Here is a 20,721-nt window from a genome sequence, read left to right as displayed (position 1 = left end):
GGTTGTTTCATGTTCTCATTGTAGCCCAGAGCAGGTCTGGAGTAAAATGTGAAACATCCCCCCGCCAAAAGAAAAAAAAAAAAAAAAAAAAAAGGGGATATTCTGCATTCTCAAGAGAATTCAACATTCTTCAGAGAAATCAGACCTTTTCCTGCACTCTGTCAGTGGGCAAGGGGCAATGAAAGGGTAATTTCTTTAGGAGGACTTTCACAGGTGGAATTTTGTGTCAAGGGACCATTATCCCAAATTCCTGGTGGTTTGTTTGGCCATTCCCTCTGTTTTAGGGAGGGATTTCTTCTGGTTGCTTTGTCAGGGAATAGTCCTTACCAGAGGTAGGTGTCCTGTGCCTTTCCAAGCCTTATGATGAGTGCTTCACAACTCAGAAAATTTCTGTCAAATCCATATTAAAATGAAAAAATCAGAAACCAATCTGAGTTTTAAAGTCCCTTTTGTGGGGAATATGGCAAGGACGTTTTGAAACTGGACTCTAAAGGGAGATTTCTCCCCTCCAGTCAGTCTTCCAGACACCTCAGATCTTAGATTTAAGAAATACAATATATAACAGCTCCAGGCCTACCCAGAGCCACTCCTTTATTTCAATAAGTACTTTATCACTGATTCCCAAACCTTGAAACACCATTTACTGCTAAAAGCTGACACTTAAACCCTAGCAAAAGCTGCTCTTAGAGCTCCTGAAGATAAGAATCCCCTTTGCCAGCTTTGTGGAAGAATGAAGTTGGGTGAAAAAATTGTTCTTCTCAAGACAAGAGGGTCTCCAGAGCAGTAGACTGATCTGCAAATAGCAAAACTAATTAGATTGCACGTAATACTCAATAAACCACACTGCAATTACTGGAGTCATAGATCCTGTGCCTCTTTCCAAGCTGGAAGCTTCCCACACCCACAGCCTGTCCCACCTGTATGGCCCAGCACTGATAGGGGATAGAACAGAGTGTCCTGTTTAAGAGACACACTTTACTGGACTCTGATTCTTCCTGGTCCAATGGCTGTCACTAGAAGGGGGATGAAGATACAACAGGAACAGAGGAATGTGGGTCAGCTCTGCTGTAAACTGCATTTTCCTTCACTTTGCACAGTGGCAGCTCATCCCCTGCCCAGACAGGGATCATCAAGCTGGGACTGGGAGCACTGGGAAGGGCCAGACTGGGAGGGAGATGTCCTCTGAGTGAGAGACATGGCAGTCACTGATCTGTAAATTACATTTAAGAGCTTATCAGAGTGCTTTCTCTCAAGTCCATTGTGCTGCTTTTCCTGCTCTGCTCCCCCAAGGATTTATTTCTGATCCCCACTGAGGGGAAAGCAATGCATTGGAAATGAACACACCCACACATGCACAAAGGCATGGCCAGAATTCAGAGAGGGAAAAAAGGACACAGAAAACCCAGGGGACATGAGAACCTAAATGTGGCAAACTTGCTTCTGGCCTAGGCTTTGGAGATCCCTTTTTGGTGAAAGTGGGCAGAAGCAAAGAAAACCACAAATGTCTGTGACAGAAATCCTGACAAGAGCAAAGCCATAGAGAAGGAGAAGATGGGTGAGAACTGAGAAAAGACTGGGTTTGAGGGCTGTGATTCCCAAGCCCTGCTGGATTTCCTGCTGCACCCAGAGCTCTCAGCCAGCTCTGGGATCTGTAACCTCTTTGGATGCTGTGCCTAAATCCAACAGGGATTGGAGATCAGAGTCCCTCATTCAGCAAGTTTATTAATCAGTGGGAATTAGTCTTTGTCTAAGCACTTTGTCAATGCAAGTGTCAGAAGCTGCTTGTTTTATCTCAGCACTGCCAGAAGACTTCTCAACCCGGGCCCAGTTCAAATCTGCACTTGCTCAGCCTCCCATCTTAAGCATGATCCGAGGAATCCACTAAAAAAATGCATCAGCTGCTCCTGGTTCCCCTTAAACCACAGGAGCACTTTCCCACGAGGGAACCTACAAGAAACATGCAGAGGGTCTTCTTGTAACAGCATGTAGGGACAAGGAGGAATGGCTTTAGACTGAAAGTAGCTTTAGATGGGATATTGGGAAAAAAATTCTGCACTGGGAGGGTGGGGAGGTCCTGGCACAGGGTGCCCAGAGAAGCTGTGGCTGCCCCTGGATCCCTGGCAGTGTTCAAGGCCAGGTTGGACTTTGGGGCTTGGAGCAGCCTGGGACAGTGAAAGGTGTCCCTGCCATGGCAGGGGTGGGACTGGATAATCTCCCAAAGCAGCCATTCCATGATTCCATGATCCATGGTGGCTGTAGCTGCAGCCAGGACTTGTGAGATCACAGCCAAAGGGTGACATAGATCCTCCACTTTCAACAATTTCCCTCAGCGTGACATTTGGATACCCTCCTCTCCCTCCTGGTGCCATTCCAGCAGCAGACAGCACTCTGGAAGTCAGGTTCTTGTCTGCTCCAAGCTCTCAGCTACCCCAAGCATTTTGCTGAGCCCACACAGCAAGAGAAGCCACCCCACAGGGCACAGGGGACAGCCCTGTGTCCCTGCCAGCTGCCACCTGCTGCAGCTCACTCCCTGGGAACTCTCAAAGCAGAAAATCACTCAGTCAAAGGATGGCTACACAGAAGCTCAGCTGACATTTCAGAGAGACAAGCAAGGAGATTTCCAGTATAAATGACGAGCGTGTTCACATTCATTAAACATTATCATTTTCTAAATAAAGGCTGTTCCCAGTAAGACCTTCTGGAGGCAAGCCATTGTCTACAATTCATATTTGCCCTTATCACATCCCAGCCTGTGCCAAATTCCCCACAAATGCTGTGGTTAATTAGGAAAACACATTTTTCCTCTGCACAGTTCATTTTTGTTGTGCTCTGGAGCTACTTTATTGGTGAAGCTGCCTCAAGAACAATACCAGTTGGCCAATAAATTCAACATATGCTTAGTGTCTTCACATAGGTTGAAACGAGCTTTTCTTCCCAGTCAGGCCCAAATATATGTAATCCCTGGCTTGCTGGAAGAGAGGTTAAAAAGACAAAACAGGAGGAACAGCAAAAATAAACCAATGACAGCCTCAATATTTCCACAGTTGTTAAAAGAGTATGGCATGTGCTTTCTCCTACCCATTCCTTTTCTTCAAAACAAAATCCCCCTGGCACATTTGGGTGAATATTTTCTGCCAAATTTATTTATGTAAAGAAACCCAAGGTATAGTTCTCCAAATCCAGAGCTGTTTGCATTATCCTAACCCAAAACATAAAAACATCTCCTTTTCCCATTTTGGACTGCATTGGTCCATTTTGGACTGCATTTTCATCTGGATTATCTTTGTGGCATCATAAACAGTAACAGGTGATTGAACCACAGGTTTCTTACATTGTGTCTATCCTTGAAAACCTAAAATTGGTGTATTCCTGAAGGCTGCTGATCTATTCTGTGAAAAAGCCCAGCATTTCCCAGATAATTGGACAGGATTTTTTTAACTCACCAATGCAGCCTCCAGAGCTCTGCAGAAGTATTCACTATTATATAAAAAAAGCAAAGTAAATGACTGTATTCCCAGGAAAGAGAACATAAACTTTTGGAAAGAATAAGCTGTCTTGTTCAACTAAGCATTTAAGCACGTGCTTAAATTTAAGCTGTTGGAGAAATCCCCTGGTGCACCAAGGTTTCTGTGTAAACAGTTCCACTGGAGCAGTCCTGAAGTGCTTTGCTGGAGCACTGGAGCTCAGACACCAGTGGTGGGCACTCACATGGATTAATGATGCCCTCTCCTCACTACTAATTATCCCTAACCATATTTATGGCTCCTGAGCTGTAATTAATGGAGGAGCTTGACAAGCCCCAGTCACATCTTCCTTATTTATGTTTGCCATGAGTTTTTTTGTGATGTGTACAGAAATGAGGCACATGGGTCAACCTCTTTCTGTGGTGAAATTGTGGTGAAAATATGAAAAGAGCAGGTCATGTTTTCCTGACCCCTTCCAACTTCTTCCCTGAGGCATTAGGAAAGAGAAGGATGTCCAGTGGTTAGGAGGGTAACCAGAGTCTCAGGAGATTTTCCCCTCAGGGAAGCTGCTTATATATTTTCCTTTTATATATATATATATATATATATATATTTTTTTTTTTTTAAAGGCATAAACAGTCTCTGGAGCAGCTACTTGGACCCCACACCCTTTTCCTTCCTGCCTCCTTCTTGAGCGAGGGCCATATCCCCCCTCACCCACAGAATTGTGCTCCAGAAAAATCATGGAATAAGAATAATACAATTGGAAAAGCTCTCTGAGAGATCATTGAGTCCAACCCTTAACCTGCACTGCCAAGGCCACCACTAAACCATGTCCCCAAGTGCCACATCCACACAGCTTTCAGCTTTTAAATCCCTCCAGGGCTGGGAATTCCACCACTGTCCTGGGCAGTTGTGCCAATAAAGGAAAAAAAAAAAAAAAAAAAAAAAAAAAAAAAAAAAAAAAAAAAAAAAAAAAGTCTAATATCCAAACAAAAGGAAGGAGAGGAACTTTTCCCCTTGGAGCAAAATGACTCTGGGTACTTTCCTGTGTAGCAGTGGGACTGCTGTTAAAAGTATGATTTTTCCCTTTGGAGTACATTCAAACACTGAAACATTGACTGTTCTGCCCCTCAGTTTGCTTCAGTACATTCAAAAATATTTTTCTGTGCTAAAGTCACTAATCTCTGCTTGTTTGTGTGGTCCTCAGGGAAGCAAGTCACCTGGGAAGAAAAAGATTTCTGAGCTGGAGAAAGATCTGACTCCTGACAGGTAAAGAGAACCCCTCTGCATTAGGTCTATAATATCAGCCTTGCTTTTGCTCATCTTCAGCAACAAACACGAATTAAAATCCCCATTCTGCTGTCACACACCACCAGGACCAGTCCCATCACCTCTGGGCAGGTTAATTCCAGTTTGCAGAGCTGAGCACATGGAGCATTTCAGCAGGAGACTGGCCCCGTGTGCCTCTTTCCCTCCTCTCTGCAGGTGCAGAAGCGCCTGGCAGGTTTTTGTTGACTGTCACACTTTCCATCCCAGCCAGAGGCTGATAAGGGAGGCTGCAGACAGGCCCCTGCACTCCATAAATCCCCTTCATGGCTGAGCTGTGGTGTGCATGTCATAAATCAGTCTCATGGATCAATGAGGGTCCTGGCAGACCTGCCCTTTTCTTGTGGACCCTTGCTCTTTGAGGCACTCTTATTTGGAGGGTCTGAGAGGATTTCTTCTTCTGCCCTGCCATTTTCAATGAGAGTGATGATAATATGACAATCCAGCCATTTTTCACCTGTGCACACAACACAGACACCTGCACAGAGGCCTCACCACGGGCAGCAGCTGATCCAGGGGCAGGGCTAGAGAACAGCACAGTGACAAACAGTCAGTGACATTCACCCCACAAACCCATTGGTGCAAGAACAGCAAGGCCTGGACTCAGGTGCTGGCACCACACAATCAGCCAATGATCTCTTTACCTGCTTTAAAATAGATTTCTAAAATATAAAAATATTTTTTAAATATTTTTTAAATTTTAAAATTTTTTAGAGTATTTAAAATATTGAAAGCATTTTAAAAATATTGAAAATATTGGAAAATGCTTTGAAAATACTGAAAAAGAAATTTTAAAAAGTATTTTCCTCCAAGCAAATATTTAAAATCCATGTCTCATGGATTATATTAAAGCAGGAGCTCTCCTACAGAACAGAGCCAAAGTCTAATAAGGACGTGAATATTCCCTGCTTTTAAAACTCTTGCACATACCTGCTTCTTTATATACAAGCTTACCATGCAGCCAGCTGAAAACATGAGGGTTTTAGTAGCTGGCTTTTTATCTGGCATTTTTGGCTCCATGCTTTGCTCTTCCCTGCTGAGCATTTCAGAAACAAGCCAGAGAGGGGATGAATAACTCAGATTCAAAATCTCCATTTTGGTCCAGTGAGGAGGGCACAGGGGGCTTCAGTCAACAATGACTGGGCACATCACACACTCCCTTGGAGGAGCTCAGGACATGCATCATTTAACTGGCACAGTAAAAATAATAAACTAGGAAAAGTAGAAGTCCTGCTCCCACCAGAGCTGCCAGGTTATTCCCATTCCACCTTCTGCCTGTTTTATGATGCATTCCCAACATAAAACCACTGAGGATGAAAGCAAGAGTCAGAGCAGCAAAATCAACCTTGTTGAAGGTGCATTAAATTTTGGATTTGCTTATTACTACTCCTACATTAATTGTGCCACTAAGACTGCATAAACATAAAACTCCTCAGCTGAAATGGAAAAAAGGCTGCAGACCTCAAATTATACCTGTAGGTTTATTAGCCAGCTGAGAGGCACTATTAAATCTATTTATTGAAGCCAGACCAGGACATCCCAATTAAGATAGGTGAGAAAGATAGAATAATTGAGGGGAAAAGAATGTGAAAAGTGTGCAAAAACACTGAGAGACCTAAAAAGAAAAAAAACAATATTGCTTGTGCTGTTAATACACGAAGAACTTCCATCAGGTTTATTCAGTTTACATCTTCCTGGAAGCAGTATCACTCTATAAAACCAAGTGCCAAAAGTGTCATTGAAATTAATACTTAGAATTCCAAAAGAGAGTGCAGAGAAGATCCACATCGATAGAAAACCAGGCTCAAATTTAAGTGTTTTAACTCCTTCATTATTGGGATCGACTTTCAGCCACTAATGAAGATAGAGAGAAACTTCCACTGGGGAAGTTTTGCCCATTTCATGGAATCCCAGAATGGTTGGGGTTGGAAGGGACCCTAAAACCCATCCAGTTCCACCTCCTGGCATGGGCAGGGACACTTTTCACTATCCCAGGTTGCTCCAAGCCCTGTCCAGCCTGGCCTTGGACACTGCCAGGGATGGGCCAACACCTCCACTGAATGTTTTTTGCCCCAACCCAGCTCTGGCCAGCCTGACCACGACACTGCAGGTGGTGGATCTAAGTGAGGGATTCCCAGTGTGTGTTCCCAGAGAGATGAGGCTGTCTGTTGCCAACAGAATACATTCCAAGAAGAATTAATGAATTAGTACTAATTGGAGAGCTGAGTGAATAGGTATAGTAGTGTTAGGATTGCCATTATTATGTAATTTAAAAATAATTTCCCAGTAATTGATATTAATGAATGAGTCCATTACACAAGTCATAACTGATCTGGCATCACCTGGAAATGGGTAAATGGAGTCAGCAGGAGAGGGGGACCCAGCATGTGAGGGAGGGAAAGGGATTCCTCAGCACAGCACAGAGAGCTGTGCTTATTGATTTCACATTGATGGCACCAATCACCGCTCCCTCTGAGCCACAGAGTGCATTTACAGAGCTGGGAAAACATAAATAACTCTGGGGCTACCTCAGTCCTGGGAGAACTGAGCTCTTCCTGGCCGTGTCTGAGTGATGTCTCTTGCCTGTAGGACCATTGATTCCTTGTTCCAGGAACTTGCAGAAGAAGGATTGCTCATCAAAGTCAAGCATGTGCATCTCTCTGACTACATTGGTAAAGTAGCCCTTTTTCAGCAAACGTGGTGTTTGATCAAACCTCCAGCCATTCCATCTCCTTTGACCCTATTTCCAGCCAAGGCTGAGTTCAAGAGTCACTACACTTTGAATATCTAAAGCCAGGTATGCAAATCAAGTCTGTTTCTGCTTTCACTTCTGCTGCTGAGCCCAGGACCTGTTTGCAGAGCTGGTATTTAACTCCAGGCAGCAGCACCTGGAAGCTTTGAATGGTTGTGGGTGTCACAACCACTCTGGGGTGGAACCAGAACCTCCTTTAAGGAACCCTTGCCAGGCAGTGGCAAGACAGTGCAAGTCTAACAGCAGGGGTCATAATCCATGCAGAATATTTCCCAGAGAACAGCAAAAATTGTATCTCTGGCTTTTGTTCATTGAGCAGAGAAGACTCAGCCCCTTCCCTGCACCTCCCTGACTGCCCATGAACTTTAAGCAGTGCTTTGAGGCATATCTGGCCCTTCATTTGGGTAAGACATGTCTCTGCCTAGTTCTGCATTTCACATTCCTCTTGTCTGGTTTCTGTTACCTGTAAGTGCAGCAAGACCTGCTTATCTGTGCTCTACAGAGAAAAAAGGGGTAAAAACCCCAAACCCCACATTTTCAGACTTCAGAGAGGTCTAACACCACGTCCACCAAACATTTGGTGACACACAGTGAAATCACAGCATCTAAACAGCAAAAAAAACCCCAAAATTCAGGTTGTTTCAAAGGTCATGGGTTGAATTTGCAGCTGTCCAGCAGCTGTAGTGCTACAGGCTGATAGTACTAGGCCAAGACAAAAAGAGAAATTCTCTTTTATCACCCCCAAATGCCATGTTTATATAAACTCTTAGAAGCACCAGTTCAGCCTCCAGAGCCTCTGCCCATTCCTCTGACGAGTTGTTAATTCTCTGAATTAACAAGTGTCCCATCCATTTCATGCTCATTAAAGACCACGAAGTAAAGGAAGATCTTCATTCTTCCTTTGTTCTCCCAGCCTGTCAAGGTCACTTTTGTCCAACAAACATTCCCCCACCACAAATGCTTTTAAAACAGCACCTCTCCAATAATTTTTTGAAATCCAGAAAACCCCTCTTGAAGGGTCCAAGGACACAGTCAAAGCCTGCAGAGAAAGAAGTCTTCATCTGCTCAGCCTTCCAGGGCTGAAGCCTAAGGAAGGTCACTTCCAGTTCCTGGGGAAAGGACAAAGAGTGGAACTGTGCTACACAGCCAGTAAAGGCACTGAAATGTCCCCCCTCTATGACAAACTGACATCACTGAACTAATTTTCTTGGTGACCTTATCTAAATTAGTCAGAGAATATCCACTGTGATTTATGTGCAGTTGCAATTAAACCCTTTGATGCTTTCTAATTAAATCTGTGAAGATTAATTCCTATCCCGTTCTTTTGATTTCTCCTTAAATAAAAGATAAAACCTGGAATTAATTTTATTCTTCACAGGGGAGGGGGCAGTTGCACCAGGGCTTGTCTGCCTTTTTGCCCCCAAATTATACCTCCACTTTTGCTCTCAACCACTGCTAATTTACCTCTGCTCCAGAGGCCTGTTGCCCTATGCCTTTTTATCTCCAGTAAAACATAATATATTATTATTTTTCAATAATAATCACCATAATGATATGCAATTTATGCTAAAAATAATCACTGACTACATCACAACTGGTTTTCCTGCTTGTGGCCCATCCTCCTGTATCTTTGTTCTCCAACATTTCTTGGATACGGACTTTGACAGGGCAAGCAATGTGATTATAGCTCTGTAACCAGAGCCAAGGCAAGATTAAATCATTTCAGCTCACATCAGGGATTTTTAGTTTTCTTGGGTTGTTTTGTGGAGGTTTTTTTTGAACAAAAGGGGGGAAAAAAGAGGTGAACTGCAAAGCAGAGAGCCCCACCAAATGAGGTGACACAGCGAGGAGCTGAGATGGGACCCAGCCAGGGAAAAGCTTGTTAAAATAGCTTTTCCCTCTTTTTGAAATCCTTCTGAGAGCACATGGTTCACTGAGATTCTAGCCCTGCAAAATCCCAAATCCAGGAATCCTTTGCCAGCAGTGTGATTTATGGCGCTGCTAATGATTCGTCTCCACAAAGTTTCTTTTAAAGGTTACTTGAAACCGTCTGCTCTGTGCTGAACAACTTCCACAGCCTGCTCAGCTTAAATCTGCCTTTGCACTTCACCTTTCTCAGGGCCACATTCCACCAGAATATTGCCCAGCTTGAGTTCCCTGAGCCTGGCTGTGCTGAGTGTGTGTGACATCCCTGATCTGTGGCAGCTCCTCATTCCCTGAGTTATGCTTTTTGTAACATATTTATTGAGCTCCTGCTTCCTCCTCACAGGCTACTACGACTGTATGAGGAACATCCTTCGGGAGACAGGTGCCCAGCCCCTGCCCTCCATCCCAGATGTCAGACAGCTCGTGGCACTCTATGGAATATTGCCCTTGGGTAAGAGCACACTAGAGGGCAAAACACACCACCGGGGCTTTGCTTCCTGGCAGAAAAGTGCATTTTACTGCCTTTGATAGGGCTTGATTAGTCATGATCTGAGGCATTTTGCAGTCTAATTGTTTTTCAATGAAAGGTTGGATCATTTTAATAGTGCAGAAAGGCAGGTATCGCCTCCCGAGCCCGTCTCTGTTTGCATGGCAACAGTTTGTGAATGGCAGCACATAAAGGGAAACCACTTGGGAAAGATAATAGCTAAAAAAAAAGCTCCAGTGATCAAAATTAATCAAGTTAAGGGAAGGGCTAAGGCTGCAATTTACCTTTTACAAGCTGGCTAATGTTACTCCGTGCAGCACAATGCGATCGTTGGAGGAATTGCTCTGGATATATTTTGTACATCGCAGAGAACACTTGTAAATGCCCTTGCAGTTTTAATGCCAGGCTTAGCCAATATCTAGCAAGGCTTTGCTGGGTCAGGTTGTTTGCTTTTAATGTAAAATCTATCCCATATTTCACTTGGGAATGGCATTGTGCCAAACTCCAGTGATTGCAAGAAGTGCCTATCTCGGGGGCCTTTACTCAAAACCTCATTTGCGTCCCTTTCCACTCCTGATTGGATTTTCCAGCCTCAATGCTTCACTCGCATCCTTTTCCATTCCTGAGTGGATCTCGGGCAGATTTTAAGTAGGCATGTCCTTCCCCAGGCTGTGTCAGTGTCTGCTCACCCCCTTTAGAGGGCAAAACCCCCAACATTTGTCTGCCTCCCACCTTGGAAAACACAGCAAAGCTGACACAGAACTGCTTTTCCCTCCTTTCAAAGGCCAGTTTATTCTCTCTCCAGCCTCTTTCCACCTAGAACACCCTCAGCTGGGCTGGGGTAAGCCATCAAGGGCTGGCTGAAGGTCTGACTGCAATCAGCTCAGAGACCTCAGCAGTTACCCCTGTCTGCACAATGTATTTCACATGTCCCCAAACTCCTCCAAAGCTGTGTTTTGACACCATCTAATTTTGGAAAATCAAGCCCTGAGACACCCCTTAATCAAGAGAACCCATAAATTTTCTGCCATTTATACAATTGGCAAAAAATTGTAGGGAGAGGAGACCCTGGACTAGCTAAACAAACAAGGTATTTGCAAAAGCACTTTAAAAATTGCCTTTGAGCGACAAAAGATATTACATGAAAAAAAAAAAAAAAAAAAGGTACAGGAATGGTTTCACCTATGGGGTGATATGTTACGGGTGACATTTCACTTAATTGGTCTCCCAACTAGTTCATCATGAGATAATTGTGTATCACAGAAGTGAAAGTTTTTCTCAAAATAGCCACCCCATGGCAAGGAAAGCCCCAGCTTAAATGGCATTAAGAAAATTACAAGCAGCTGAAAGGAGAAAGAACAGTGGAAGCCATACTTCATCTTTAACACAGAGGAGTCTGCTGCTCCCCTCCTAATAAATCTTTGTGCAATAGTAATGGATTGCTATGGAATGACCAAATATTAATAAAGCCTGGGTGGCTGACAACTTCCTACACCCTGCACCGTGCTGGAATAATGGCATTCGTCTCTGTGCTCAGTTCAGTGTCATTTATTTGGGATGTTAAACCATTAGGACACAGATAACCACCCTGATTGGATTTGTTTTAAATAGCAGCCATCCTCATTAACCCAGAGGGCTTCTCCAGGCTGAGGCAAAGGCTCCCTGGGCAGCCCATCAGTTTTGGGGCCAGTTCCACTCCCACAGTCTGATGGACACCAGATGTAGTGGATGCCCACACAGATTTTCATGTAAACACCACCACAATTGACACAGCACATCTTTAGGTATCGAGGCAAAGTGGGCATGAACTCCCAGTGGGCATGGATAAAACATTTGACGTTTCCAGTTTCTTCCACCTCTGGAGGTTCACCTGTCCCCAGTTCACGTGGTGGCAGCTTCAGGGAAGACAAGTTCCATCCCCATCAACCACCTAAATGTGTCTGTACTTGTGTTTTCCCACAGCGAGGCTTTCCTAGGTGATGGATCATATTTGTCACAGCCCAGGATGAGTTTACCTGGAGCAGCCATGGAAACAGAGTGTGGAAATGCTGAGCAGTCACTGCTGCAGGCACAGCAACCCTGCCACTTATGTTTGCTCTAGTCTCAAAATCATTATTTTAGCCTACATCAGTTTAAAAGTGAAGTTTTCCCATCAGGAGGTACAAAGAAGGGTGGATGAGTCCTGCTCCAAACAGAGATGTTAAATCTGCTGGGCTCTCAGCTCTGGTTGGACAGAATTAAACTCAAGAGCAGTCATGGCATAGTAAGGAAACAATTAATTCACGTTATCAATTATTTATGGTGAATAAAAAAGGAGGAATCATCCCATTACCTTTATGGCAGATTTAAATGAAAGCAATAATAGTGCCTTATGACTTTTTACAGGTTCCCAAATCATCCATGAGAATGCTCCTCTGGTGAAATCCCTCTTGCTGGCGGGACCTGCTGGCGTTGGAAAGAAAATGTTGGTCCATGCCATCTGCACAGAAACAGGAGCCAACCTCTTCAACATCTCTGCTTCCAACCTTGCTGGGAAGTATCCAGGCAGGGAGGGCCTGCTGATGATGCTTCACATGATTCTCAAGGTGTGGTTTCCTGGGGAATTCTCCACAAAGGTGCTCCAGTTCATTTGTGGGACAAACAGAGAATTGTAGTTTCTCCATAACAAGGAACATGCACACCTTGATCAAAGCTGCTCAACCCAATTTGGAATTCCTTCCCTGCCCTCAAGGGCTTGAAACATCAGGAGGAATTTCTCCATGGAAAGGGCTGCCAGCCCTTGGAAGGAGCTGCCCAGAGAGTGGTGGGTCCCCATCCTTGGGGATATCCAGGGAACAACTGGATGTGGCACTCAGGGCCCTGGGCTGGTTGAAAGGTGGTGATAAGTCAAAGGTTGGACTTGATCTTGGAGGTCTTTTCCAACCAAAATGATTCTGTGAAACCACTTGTTGACAGGCAGTGTGTGCAGCTCTGCAGAGGATTTAATGCCCCTGGAGAAATCACTGGGAGCAGCCATATTTTTCACATTAAGATTTATGGGAGCTTTGTGCTACCTTGAATATGAAAAGCAGCACAGATAAAGCAAATTCTGTTCTCTGTTTATGTGCACATCAGCCAGGAATGCTTGCCATGCAGCATTTAATCAAATGCTAGGCTGGGGGTGGTCAGAAATTTCCTCTCTGGGACTGTTGCTGGACAAGAGCTCTCTCCCCTGTATTGCTCTCTGTTTACCTATCAGCAAGCTCTTCAAAAGAAGGCATTCTGGTTCAGGATTACAGGAACAGAAATGTATGAGAAGTCTTGAGAAGTCTGGAAATGAAAGCAGGCATATGAACTGTGAAGAACATAGCCCAAACACTCAAAACACCCCCCCCCAAAAAAAAAAAAAAAAAAAAAAAAAAAAAAAAAAAAAAAAACCACCACCACTATCCTGGCAAGATTTCTTCCAGATTCTAAGTCCTCAGCATTTCTGCTCTGGATGGGAGCTGGTAAAAATTTCCAGACATTAAAAAAATACAGGGAAAAGCCAAATGTAATATTTTTCCAGTGCCAGTGGTCCACTAAAATTGGCTTTGCTGGGGATTTATCAGCTATATTTTATGGAATCCAGTCTTAGAGCAGGTTTTGTGGCAGGTGCCTCCATTCCCAGAAAAGCCACATTTCAGTCAGGAGCAAAGCAATCCCCAAGGAGCCCCAAGGTGACAGTGCTGTGATCACACACACCTTTGATGCTGTGGCACTGACACTGGGCCTGGCACTCCTTGACACAATTTAGAGCCATTACCCTGAGCTAACAGTCCCTCTCCTCTGCACATTTCACCTTTCTCCACTTCATTTCTCCACCTTCATCAATGGCAGAGCTCAGGTCTGGCTGCAGGCACAGCACACACTGTCCTTGCCCAAGCACAAGGACTTTGAGCACAGGAGAAGTGAGGGAAGCCTTTTTACTCCTGGACAACGTTCTAGCTGAAGATAGCAAGGGTTTTTTTGTATACTTGCATATAAATAATCAGAACAATAAGAGGAGCATGCATAAAATGTGTATTTGTACACATTAATAATGTATGTGTGTGCCTACAGGTACATACAAACCCTTACATTTTTCCCACATTAATTAAAAACAACTGGAAACACTCTCCAACCCCTTCCTCAAAATCATGGGGAGCAGTCCAAGCTTATTTCTCTCTACTTAAGCTCTTGCAAAGGACGGTGACATTCCCTGTGAGTTACTGGGATGGAGTTGCTCACAATCACATGGAATCAGGGCTGTCCAGGCCTTGCTTATCAAAGGTGACTTGTTCCAACTGCTACAGCAGGACTGCTTCAAACTCTGCTGCTTTAACAGCAGAGCCAATGACACAGCACAGAGTTTCTCTTTCCTGGATGTTCCATCTTTCCCTGTGAGGCTGGGCAGGCTCTGGCACAGGGTGCCCAGAGAAGCTGTGGCTGCCCCTGGATCCCTGGAAGTGTCCAGGGCCAGGTTGGACAGGGCTTGGAGCCACCTGGGACAGTGGAAGGTGTCCCTGCCCATGGAATGGGATGGGCTTTAAGATCCCTTCCACTCCAAGCCAGCCTGTGACCCTATGACACAACACTGGCCTGTCCTAGCATCATTCATATCCCCTGGGCTCCATTTTCTTTCCCAGTTCCTTGGGTTGTTTCACCTCTCCCATCCCCATCTGCTGAGGATTTCAGCTCCGACTCTGTAGGTTTTCAGAGCCAGGCTGGAAACAATCCTACACCCACACAGGCTCTCACCTCTGCAGTTAAAATCTACCTCTTTATTCCTGACAATACCAAATGTGCCTCATTTCCCCTCTCTCTGGCCAAGTCCATCCAGCACTACCTCAGCCAAAAACCTGCCTGTACCAGCAAGAACACAGCAAACACCCTAAAATAATTAATTATTCCCTGTTACTGGGCATTTATGAGACCACAACTAGACACTGTGTCCAAGATGACACAGGCCTTGACAAGCAGGTCCAGAGGAGAGTTAAGGGGGTTGGAGTGTATGAGACACACCTGGACAAATCCAGTTGTTTCATGCTAAAATAAAGCGGGAGTGAGAGGGAATTTAACTGCTCTGCCTTGCTATTTTCAGGAGCTTCATGGGATAACATAGAGAACAGAGTCAGACTATGCCCAGAGGTGTCAGCAATGGGACAAAAAGAAATGGGCAAAAGTAGCAATAAGGAAAATTGTTTATGTATTAAGGAGAAAGTTTTACAAGGAATCAAAAGACAAGGAGTCTCCTATATCCTGATTTGCAGGAATTTTACTGCTGCCCGAGCTGATGAAAACACAAGGGCAACACACATTCAAAACAAATTCCTTGACAAGAGAAAGCTGAACAGTGATAACTGCCCTCCCCAAAAAGTATGTTTTTCACTGTGGTACAAAAATCTGATTATTTGGATTACTGTAGGGCTGCACTGGACAGTGGCACATGTGGCAGACAAACCATGGAAGTAGCTGGTACCTTGCAGCTGACATTCCATATTTATTATTCCCAGCTCTCAGTCTTACCTAACCCAGCACAGTACCCCTCATCAGAGGGCCCTGTGTGCAGAGATCACTGAAAATTCCCCAAATCTCCATAATCAAACACTTCTGGGCAGTTTTTTTCGGAAACAGCAACTGTTGTCAAGCCAGCTTTGTACTCCAGCTTCCCAGAAGTGCCTTTGTGGAGAGTCAGTCAAGCAAAATACAGACCTTGCACTGCAAGTTGTGAGTGAATGACAGGAAACGTGACAGTTCTTTCCCTCTTATCTCCTCATCCACACAACCACTGTTAAACACCAGGATTTAGTAAATAAGGATTAATGGTGCTCTGTGATAAAGGTGAAGTCACCTCACACTTCTGATTACCTATCCTATGTGCAAACAAAAGAGTTTCTGTAATGAAAGGAAACTCTGGAGAGCATAAAATGACCATTAGGAAACTTTTCCTTCCATAACTGAAGTGTTGGCTGCTGGCAGTTGTATCGTGGGAGACGCCCTAAACAAGTGAATAGGATTGGGGGGAATATGAAACTTTAATTTGTTTCAGATGCAAAAGCCAAATTCTTTCCCCCCCCCCCTCCCCTTTTCAGGGAGGAGACTTGCAGGAGACACAGCAGCCCTGATCCAAGAGAGGCTTGAGTGTTACTCCAGGCAGGCATTTTAATGTCATTCAGAGGAAATGACTTCTCATACCAGAGCAGGAAAACACCAACGTTTCAATCTGCCTATTCAGAGGAGATGTAAGGGAGGTTGATATTGAATAGGAAAACTATTGAAAGAGGCTGCAAACACCAAGCTTGAGCACTTGTGTTCTCCATAAAGCCACGGCAAATCCTGCCAGGTCAGCTCTGGATCTGTCTCCAGCAGAGAAGCACTTCCCAGAAATCCTCCCCAAAAACAAAACTCGCCCTTCAAGCGTGAACCAGAACACGCTGGAATATTTCAATTAAACCCCATTTCCCAGCCCCAGGTGCCACTTGTGCCAAGCAGTGGTTTGGCTCTCCTATGTCCCCATAAAATACGGGAAAGATGCAAGGAAGGGCAGTGAAGGGTGCATGAAAGCACAATCAGATCCAGAAAGGAGTGAGGAGAGGGGAGAATGCACAATTCAAAGACAAAAAAATGCAGGTAGTTCACAGGGTTTAGCTGCAGGGCAATAAAAATAACGAGCACAAGGCAGCCAGGGGGTTAATCACGGCGCCTCTCAGGGGGTTCATCCCCTCTCCAGGGCCAGGGCAGCACACAGAGAACACATTGTGCCCAAAGCCACACCTGGGGAAACGTTATTAGTGCAGTACTGACCAGGCTAAAAGGTTGGGAGAGGGGTGGCCAGGAGGAAATGCCAGCAGGGAAGCTGTGTGTGTGTGTCAGCAGCTCACTGTGTGCTGTGCAGGAGCACAGAAATGTTGTCCAGAAATATTTCAGCACCATCAGTGCTGGGGGACTCTTATCAGGCTCTTTGGGTCTGCTCTTTAGCAAGTCAGAGGTGACTGTACTAGTGTTACACCCAAAAAAAGGGATATGATGGAGTTTATTTAGATTAAATGATACAAGCCCAGCATTTAGAGGCAACGGGATTTTGAAACCTGCCACTAATTTATTTTTTCCCCACTGATTCATGTTCATTTGTTCATATTGTCCCTTCAGCCAGACCATTTTTCTGGCAGGTTGAAGAGCTTGTCCTGCTACAGTGACAGAGTTCTTTGTGTCTTTAGCATTTCCATTCCACACAGGACTCTCCCACTACAGCTCAAATTTGGGAACACTACAGTGAGTCTTTCTTCCAGCATCCAAAACAATTCTGCTCTTGGTGCAGCTCAGCCTGCTGGAATTCTTAGAACCTTGATGCGTTAAGTATCCACAGTGCTCAGATACACAGTGATTTCTGTGAGAAAGCAGCTTGAACCTGTGTTCCCCAAGGTTAAAAATTAAATTTTTCCTGTTGCAAGTCATTTTCTGCCTCACAAACCAGGATACAGTGGCATCATAACTGCAGCACAGGAATATTTACCTGGTGATGCTCCCACTGATAAGGTCTAATCACAGGTTTCAGTGCAGCATTTCTGGGTGTATAAACTAAAGAGCACTAAGCAGTTTCCAGCAATAACTTGAGCTTCCAAAAAAGCCTGGGCCTTTAAAAAGAAATTCCATCAAATCCTTCAAGCTTGGAGGAGCCTTGTGCAACATGTGCTGGGCAAGAATCAAATTTCTGCATTTTCAAGCGTAACAATTTAACTGTTAAACTCTGGCTCTCAGGTTTGAAAAGTTGAACCCAAGACTCTCAGAAGTGCTGTTTGATCTTTGACGACTGTTGACAGCAGGATGAGAGGGATTTTTTTCTTTTCCATAATGATTTTCCTGAAGAGCAAATCTCAGTGTGGTATTAGAAGGGTTAAGGGGCCATCTGCTGGCAGCTTCAACAAATTGAGGAATTGCAGCAAAGCTAATAAAATTTCAATTACAAATTAATTATGTACAGTGCATTTAATTATCCATGGATTCAAACTGTCCATGGATAATTCAAATGGAGCACTTTCACAGGGGGATATACAGTCAGCTACGGATCTGCCAGCAATTTAAATTAGATGCCAATGGATTCTGGTTGTCTGCTCTGGATTTACAAGAAGAAACAGCCAGGTCCAGACACAGTGTGTTGAATTGGGTTATATTAATGTCTATTAACACCTGAAAAATTATGGAATGGTTTGGTTGGACGGGATCTAAAAGCTCATCCAATTCCATCCCCTGCCACACCTCCCACTATCCCAGTTTGCTCCAAGCCCCAGTGTCCAACCTGGCCTTGGACACTTCCAGGGGTGGAACATCCACTGTTTTTCTGGGCAACAAATACATGCAGGCCATTTTCTACCTTTAGCTCTTTGCCTCAAAACAGAAAACACAGGGAATTCTCTCTTTAAGAGCCAAAGCTGAGTTTATTCATTATTTTTCCATTTAGTGGGGAAATAAAGGGGGCAAAGAAGATGGAAGGTGTGACACCAGTGAGCGTTCCCCTGCAAGAGTTAAAATGAAGGCATAATCTGATTTCAGACTTCAGGCTGCATTTGAGGGGGGCTGCTCACCACAGAAACCATCTCCAAGCCAAACAAGGAATGGCTGCACCTCCCAGCCTGTGGTGACCCCACCAAAAGGACAACAAACACACCAGTAGAGCCCAACCTTTGCCAACAGCTTTTGCAGCCTCTGTATCCTTCCCCCCCCACTCTTATTTCCCTGTCACATCCCACTGCAGCATCAGGCACTGAGCAAGCTCCCCAAGGATGTGATATCTTTTCTGATTTGTTGGTTTTATTTTTTTTTAATCTTCACTATTAACTCTAAATATTTGAGTTCCTGCCATCCAACAAAGGAAAAAGCTCAGGAAGGACACTGACCTGTTAGACCGAGTCCAGAGGAGGCCACCAGTCTGATTAGAGGGATGGAGCACCTCTCCTACAAGGAAAGGCTGAGACAAATTGGGATTGTTCAGCCTAGAAAAGAGAAGGCTTTGGGGTCACCTTAGAGCAAGAAGGATGGAGAGAGGCTATTTACAAGAGCCTGAAGGGACATGACAAAGGGAAATGGGTTTAAACTGACAGAGAGTAGGTTTAGATGGGATATTGGGAAGAAATTCTTCCCTGTGAGGGTGGGCAGGCCCTGGCACAGGGTGCCCAGAGAAGCTGTGGCTGCCCCTGGGTCCCTGGCAGTGTCCAAGGCCAGGTTGGATGGGACTTGGAGCAACCTGGGCTAGTGAAAGGTGTCCCTGCCCATGGCAGGGGGTGGAATGGGATGAGCTTTGAGGCCCCTTCCAGCCCAAACCATTCCAGGATTCTACAATCCAACTGTTCTGGACTTGGAGGGATCACTCGACATATCCTAGGGCTGCCCAGCTGCCATCCATGAAAGTGTCACACGCTGAAGGTGGCATTGCTTCCCCTTCACCCCATCAGCATCAGGGCAAACCAACTGAACAGCCCTCATCTCCTGTCCCCCTGCACAGACACTCTCCCTGTTTGAAACACAGCCACAAAAATCAACTGTGGTGCTGCGAGCCAACGACGCTCATAGCTTAATTCTTCCTGCCTGGCTGTCAATCAGACAGAAGCTTATGATGTACACAGCCCGTGGATTTTGTAAGCTGCCTTCCTGGAAGCAGCAGTTTCAACTAGGGGGAATTAAAGGGGGAAAAAAATGGAAAAGGAAAAGGCAGGATAGAAGGATGCTGTGCCTCTCTCTCATTACTGTTGACTCCTCAAGCCATCACTTTTGTTGCTGAGCAAACTCCGAGAGCCACTGGAAAGTGATTAAAATTTGGCAGCAGCATGTCTAAACCTCTGGAATGGCTCAACCTCTGGCGTTTCTATAGCAATGGGGAAGAGTGCAGGATGTGGGAAAAGCCTGTAGCATTGCTGCCATCCTGCTGTGAACCAGAGGAATCGTGCCTCTGACTTTGGAACAGGAAGATCCATTTTTGGACAATGCCCCCCCCCCCTCCCCCCCCCCCCCCCACTTTCAATTTTAATTCTTGGGCTCATTGCAAATTAAATGCTGGACTTTCAACCAGAAGATTGACAAACTGTTTTGTTTAATGGTTAGTGCCCTTCCTCTCATGCAACAGCCATCCCTTGCCTGTCTCCCCATCCAGAAGACCAGGGTGGGATCCCAGCCTAAAGCTGCTCTTGGACCATGATTTTCCATTGAAACCAAATCCAGGCTTCCTTTTGCAGGAACACAATAGAATTTGCGCTCAGAAATTAAAAATAAAGTACAGCAGACAAAATTATCTAGTTTGGGGTGGGCTCCTAATGCTCAGTTCCTAACTAGAAGGAATTGGATTTGCCAAGGCTGCTGAGCAGGGCTATCCATGATTGCTGCACATTCCTGGGGATAAAAAATAAGCCAGGCTAATTGAGCTGCTGAAATCTGGATTCAAAAGCACAGTGACAGGCTCTCAGGTATGAAATTGCAGCCGTTTTCATCAGCTCCTTGCCTTTTCTCCCCCATTTTCTCCTAGGTGGGCAAGGAATTGCAGCCTTCGGTGGTGTGGATTCAAGACACAGAAAAAATGTATTCCAAAGGGCCATCGAAGAGAGAAGAAGAGGTGAATTCTCCTTTATTTCAGTGCAGATAATTTCTCCTGTTGCACTACAGCCCACACAAAGGAACAAGTGTATTCCTTAGCTTAGCACATACCACTATGACCAGACCTGCCAAAGCTTGCTTGATAATAGCTTGTCTCACTAACTTTTTTTTTTTTTCAGCTT

The 20,721-nt window shown here is 44.8% G+C and overlaps 1 protein-coding gene across 1 annotated transcript in view; it reads left to right on the top strand.

Moving 5' to 3' along the window:
• The window catches only part of DRC11 (dynein regulatory complex subunit 11), a 98,598-nt gene that overhangs the window by 67,560 nt on the left and 10,317 nt on the right, over positions 1-20,721 (top strand). The window contains exons 12-16 of the mRNA XM_083864600.1: positions 4,675-4,736; positions 7,383-7,465; positions 9,815-9,922; positions 12,344-12,543; positions 20,472-20,558. Coding sequence (XP_083720726.1) covers positions 4,675-4,736; positions 7,383-7,465; positions 9,815-9,922; positions 12,344-12,543; positions 20,472-20,558 — 540 coding nt within the window. The remainder of the gene's footprint in view (positions 1-4,674; positions 4,737-7,382; positions 7,466-9,814; positions 9,923-12,343; positions 12,544-20,471; positions 20,559-20,721) is intronic.

Source organism: Zosterops lateralis, assembly GCF_965231275.1.
Source record: "Zosterops lateralis genome assembly, chromosome: 7".
Classification (NCBI taxonomy): domain Eukaryota; kingdom Metazoa; phylum Chordata; class Aves; order Passeriformes; family Zosteropidae; genus Zosterops; species Zosterops lateralis.
Note: the sequence above shows the minus strand (reverse complement) of the source record. Positions and strands in the feature narration are given on the sequence as shown.